Source organism: Ricinus communis, chromosome 2 (assembly GCF_019578655.1).
Source record: "Ricinus communis isolate WT05 ecotype wild-type chromosome 2, ASM1957865v1, whole genome shotgun sequence".
In the NCBI taxonomy this organism is placed as follows: domain Eukaryota; kingdom Viridiplantae; phylum Streptophyta; class Magnoliopsida; order Malpighiales; family Euphorbiaceae; genus Ricinus; species Ricinus communis.
The window spans coordinates 5167405-5173426 of record NC_063257.1 but is presented as its reverse complement, the minus strand read 5'-3'; the positions used below and the strand labels follow the sequence as shown (position 1 = coordinate 5173426).

The following is a 6022-nucleotide window of genomic DNA, read 5'->3' as shown; positions in this document are numbered from 1 at the left end:
TCATCAAAAGAATTTTAATATCATAACATATATATTAATTTCCGAAACTTAAATTTTTTTTAATATGTGTATTTAATTTTGACATGTATGATTTTTATTTTGCATGTATACTATTTATGACACATAGAATTTAAACTTATGTGTAATTTTATAGTTTTTCTATTAATTTATTAATTAATAAGTTATATTCCTAATTAAATACAGACTCTAATCCTAAGAAATAACATATATTCAATATATTTTAATATTATATTAACTAATAAATAGTTTTCTAATCAGATAATGATATTAATTTTATCTTAAAAATAGCATATTTAATTATATTTTAATATTATATTAACTAATAAATTATATTTTTAATTAAATAATAATTATAAGTCTAGAGAATGACATTTTAAATTATATTTTTAATATTATATATTAAATAATAAATTAAATTTTAATTATATAATAAATTTTTAATTTTAGAAATAATAATATAAATAATATTAATGTATTAATTTATATTATATTAAAACTGACTAATCAATAATTTTTATATCATACATTAATAAATTTTTAAATTTTTTAAAAAATTAAGGGCATTTAAAAATAGTTAATTTGCTATTATTTTTTAAAAAATTAAAATTTTATTAAATTGTATTTATCAACTTAATTTTATAATCAATATAATAATAACAATAATGCAATACACGGATAAACGACTAGTTTAAAGTAACTTAGTTATCTACTTTATTAGAATATTTGAAAGTAAAAAATTTGGACTGATAAATAAAAAAATTATATTAAAAAACTCAAAAAAAGTCTTGTATTTCATAAAAAAAAGAAAGATAATTTTTCTTCTTAATTTTAATTTTAGTTTTGAATATGAACCACCATTAGCTAAAATGGAAACGGCGTGTTAGCCATGTGACAGTGGAATTGAAGAAAATTGGAGCTGAGGGAGAGCCAGTCCCTGTATCCGCACTGCTCCCCTGCTTGATCTTCTGTATATGCACACACTCTTCAATTTTTGTTTAATCCATTACTATCAGTTTATAATATCTTTCTGAAACTATTCAAAATCATTGAATTTAAATGCATAGTTCTCGCATCTCCGACGACGACTCAACGCAACTAATTGAGGAGTAAGAACATAAAATGTAATCACTTGGCACAAAAATCTTGATTCATTATTGGGGGGCTTCAATTTCATAATATGCATTCATCACGAAATCATATATTCCTTAATAGTACGACGACATCTAGTAGATATTTGGGCAAGACGTGATCACTTCAAACATGAACAGTTGAGGTGTTGTGGTGGAAATGATGTCAAAGATTTTCACCCACAAGGGAAGCTCTAGAAAGTTTTTCTGATCTCTCTTTTCCTTGTAAAGCAAAGGTGGGACCAATCTAAAGAAATGGGTCAGCATTGCTTCTCTAATTCTCTGCACAGTAGCAGCAGCAGCAGGGAATAGGGTAAACAAAACAAAAATGATATCGAGTAAGCTTAAGCTAGCAAAATGGTGTGTCACAGGACTCGAAAACAGTAAATGAGATTTGGTAATGGTCCAGCTTGGTAATGTCAATTATAGACGCAGATGCGAGCTAATAAGAAATTCATCCCTTACTGTGTGGTCCATTATTCACTAGTCAAATCTCTGGTGTACGCACAGGGAGATGGAGAGAGAGAATATTGAGAATTTGGATACAAGAGCCCCAGATATTCCTAGTTGAAAACTTTTGGATAGGGAGCAATGCAAGTGTATCCATCCTTTTTCTGGGGAAACCAAACTGCATTCTATTAAGAAGAAAGCATTACATTAAGGAGAGCCTCTCTAACAGAGGGAGGCTCACGCCAAAGCGGCGATCGTCTAGCATACCACCGAGCTGCTCTAGCAAGGCAATGAGCAACTGCATTAGCTTGCCGTTTAACAAAATCAGGTTGTGTAGACTTAAACAGCATCAACAACCTTTTGGCCTTTTGCCATCATTTTTATTTCTGCATACTAGATAACAGGAGAATTGCTAATGTAGTAAACAGCCTCATAATTCAGAAGATGAAAACATCTCCATGCAATCATCCAGGGAAAAGCAAAATAGATTAAATCTGCAAGCACAGTTCCACATTAAAATATAACTTAAATGTTAAGGCATCATAGTACAAGCATTATACAACTACACATGATTATTCCAAGCGCAACCCCTTCCACCACTAACAATAAAAATAGAATGGTGAAATACAAGTGATATTGCTCCTAAATTGAGCTTTGATCTGCATACAATTTCTGCTGCAAGTACAAAAACAATCAAAGCCCAAAATGAAAAAATGGATTTACACCATCCGAGGCAAATGAAAATACTCCTGAAAGTTCTAATGGATACATCTTAAGCTCAGCTAGAGGCATCGATTTTCCGGAACGGAGACCCAGAAGGAGCAATTAGACCAAGACTTTGCATGACTTTGGTTCTCCGTGCACTCAGTTCTTGAGATCGCCCCGATAAAGCTTTATCCTAAAAATAAAAGCTAAACATCTCAATCTCCAACGCAAATAAATAATAAAAAGATTTTCTTATCAAGAGATGTCATTCAAAATGAGGGAAAGAAGAATGTGGACTCACAGAGGTCGGAGTGTTAAGCTTATTTTTCTTTGGCGTGTCATCTTGCTTAGATGATTTTCTTTTTGAATTCTTCTTGGTGTTTGGGCTGCCTAATTTGAGTTTCCTTTTTATCCCATGATGCTCGGGTTTCTCAATATCTTTACAACACAAATTGCAAAATCTAATCTTTCTTTGTGACGTAAATATACATGTCAAATCAATAAGCTTAAGACAGAATTATCAAACTCCAAGCCACAACATCTAGTCCTAAGTAGGCACGACCAAGGTACAGATGTGACCCTGAACCAGACAGGTCAAAACCAGAGCTAGAACTGGAAACAGAACCAGTTGTTTCTGCAGTTCAAAAGCAGACTAGAGCCGACTGGAATAATCATGGTTAAGGTTTCAAGTTCGTTCAGACCAAACTGTAACCAACAGTCTCGGTCCCGAATTAGCAATTGAAACAAGAATAAATTATACATTAAATTTTATCACTTTCCCACAAAAATTTATTTCCAAAATTCTTTTCACAGATGTGGCAATTTCACACAATAATAAAGCTGTCAGGCAGCTGCGGCCACAAATGCGGCTATTGCTGCTAGCTGTTTTTTTTTTCTTTAAATGGTTCCAAATCTAGAACCGAATCGGCTGTTCCAGTCCTGTCTCCAATGGGTTGAACTAGGACCGGAACCAGGCCCCTTCCCCCACTTCAGGACCGAAACTGGTTATATTTCCGGGCCGGAAGCTGTCAGGGCTGCCTAGATGCACCGGTGCATATGAATAAGAATATCCAATTTGAAGAAAAAAGAAGCTGAAAAAGTAGTCCAAGGATGACATGTGGATTTGATTATGCGGTGATGAAAGAACATCTTCAAAACTATCTGAATGTTAGAAAATAATACATACAGTAAACTATAAAATATAGAGGCGAAGTTGAGTTCAATAAGTATCCAACATTGAAGCATAACATTTAAAACCTCAATCTCTCCAAATGCAACCATAAATAAGCAATTATTTTAAACCTTTTTGACAACAAATTTAAAATAGCCAGGTTCTTAGGAGATCCACCTACTTCCAAACTAGTTGGGATTGGATACAATAATCAAGCTCAATTCAGTAATATCCATTGGCATCGTGACATAAGACCTTGCTCTCTAGCTATGCATAAAGAGAAGATGTGATGAGGATTTGTGCCTTATTTTTCCATGTATACAATATATAGCACTATGCGGCAAGAGGAAAAAAATTAGAGAAAATACCATGTGAAAAGAAAAATGGGAAGAAATATAGCTAACCTTTAGACTTGGATACTTTCCTTTTTACTTGACCAGATTTTGACCCAGATTGGTCCTATAGCCATATCCAAGCAATTGAACAAACCAAAATTACTAGAATGTATTGTCTGTTTGCTAAAGGGGTAGCTTCCATGACATCTTCTTACGAGTAGATTCAAATGAAAGGTCAAAAAAGGTTACCTGCTCCAAAGATTTCCTAAATATTTCTTGATAACAGCCATTGTTCTGCTTGAGAATCTAAGGATTCAAGGATACAGAGAAAAAGAGGTAGATAAATAAAAGCTGTTGAAACTACATACAGTATACATAAAATACAATAAGAAAGAGTTCTATATCAGTACTTACAATCTGAAACTCAAAATGCCATTTAAAAGGATCCACAGACATGCTACAAATGGAAATACAAGACAAGTTAGTCTTTATATATAGATTTGCCAGTAAGCACAGCAAACACTTAATATGGGAAAAAGCACCGACTATTTATAGCTCCCGTAGAGCCTAACACGAACATTCCCCGTTAATCTATCACCAGATCTATTGCCCTTGTCGAAATTGTTACCAACAACCTATCAGAAAAATAATTAGTAAATATTCCAAAGGTTTGTGAACATAAATGTTGCAATAAAACCAGTAAACACTCTATGCAAGCCTACTACCACTGCAGGCCACCACAAGCTCCTAGGAAGCTTGATCCAAATTACATCCCCAATCGAGGGTTCCTTGTCCAAGTTCTCAGCTGCAACTTCTTTTACATCATCATCATGGTTATCATGAGTTTGGCTACTTGTACATATTTTTCCTTCCATAGCCTTTCCTTTTAATTGATAATGATCTAGATTCAAAAGCAAATAAGTCCATTAATACAAAAGTCACTATCTTTCAACGACAATAACATTGCACATTTTTACAAAAACAGCACTTATGTGCAGCAATTCTTTTTATTTTTTTTCAAATAATAATACGTTTGCGTTGTTATATTTAGAATACACTGTCAAGGTTGCAGATTGCGAAAGATTCTACTGCTATACTAAACAACATATGATCTATTAAAAGATACTCAGATTATCCCTGTAAGAACACACAAACAACAAGAGTCGTGTCCTGTGATAAGCGATCCACCCAAAGATTCAAAACCCAGAGCACCCAAAACGCCAAAACTACAAATTTGACCAGCTAATAAAAATACATCACAAACTCGAGAGTTTTCAATCAAATGAAGCACAAACCCATTAGCTTCTTTGTATGAGGAAGACATTTCTTCTAAATGATCATCTTAAAAAATAAAAAAGAAACTATGTAATGAACTAAAAAGATCCCATCTTTATAAACACAAATACAGAGAAGAAAGCCAAGGAATTCAATCAAGATCACAGATCATATTTTTTCTTCAAAAGAGAAAACAACAGGAACAATGGGTACTTACCACTGACAAAACTCTGAAGTGAACTTAGTAAAACAGGTACTGAATAGTTGAAGTCATGTAAAAAACGTGAAGATCAGTGGAGATGGTGGAGAATAATAGTGACTTTAGACACTGACAGTAATGGAGATGGTTTTTTAATTAAAACAATAAAGAGAAAAATGATTTTGATTGGTGGTGCAGAGTGACAGCTTAATTTGATGACAAAGTAGGTTCCTAATAAGGCAATCAAGGTGAAATTTTAACATTCTAATCTCTCGTTTTCTTCAAATAATTAACTCTCTTCTTTTGGTTTGCGTCTTCTGGTGTTGATACCCAATCATATTCTCTTTTTTCTTTTTTTCTTTTCTAGAAAATACCTCATCATATTCTTAACTTTTATTTTGTAAATTCACACCGACAACTAAATAAAAAAATTACATCATAATCATATATAATCTATAGATGCTTTGGCAAATTATCAACAGTGAATTCGTGATGGTAAAATATGCAAAACATAAATTCGACACGTATATGGAAATTTCATTCAATAAATAATATTTTCAAAGTCCAACTTTTTTTTACTGAATAAGAGTTCTTAGACAATTAAAATGTTATATCAAAAGACAAATTCAAGAGCCAAAACAACTATTTCACCTCTACACCATCTTTAATCAAAATCAGATTATCAATAACATATTAAAGTTGAGATCTTGACTCCATAAAAAGATAAATCTCTCGTAGT

The 6022-nt window shown here is 32.5% G+C and overlaps 1 protein-coding gene across 4 annotated transcripts; it reads right to left on the bottom strand.

Annotated features, from left to right (window-relative positions):
• Positions 1-2082: 2082 nt before the first annotated feature.
• On the bottom strand, positions 2083-5671 carry LOC8268410 (histone H3-lysine(4) N-trimethyltransferase ATX1). 4 transcript variants are annotated; one of them, XM_002513990.4, is made up of 8 exons: positions 5302-5671; positions 4535-4710; positions 4356-4444; positions 4224-4266; positions 4059-4115; positions 3879-3933; positions 2605-2741; positions 2083-2496 (listed from the first exon to the last, which is right to left on the bottom strand). In XM_002513990.4, exons 2-8 carry the CDS (start codon positions 4682-4684, stop codon positions 2377-2379), a joined length of 651 nt encoding a protein of 216 aa, XP_002514036.2. In that variant the 5' UTR covers positions 4685-4710; positions 5302-5671; the 3' UTR covers positions 2083-2376. The 4 variants fall into 4 exon arrangements, with proteins under 4 accessions (XP_002514036.2, XP_048227145.1, XP_048227147.1 ...); XM_048371188.1 differs by lacking the exon at positions 5302-5671 and adding an exon at positions 5105-5276; XM_048371190.1 differs by lacking the exons at positions 2605-2741; positions 5302-5671 and adding an exon at positions 5105-5282.
• Positions 5672-6022: the final 351 nt, after the last annotated feature.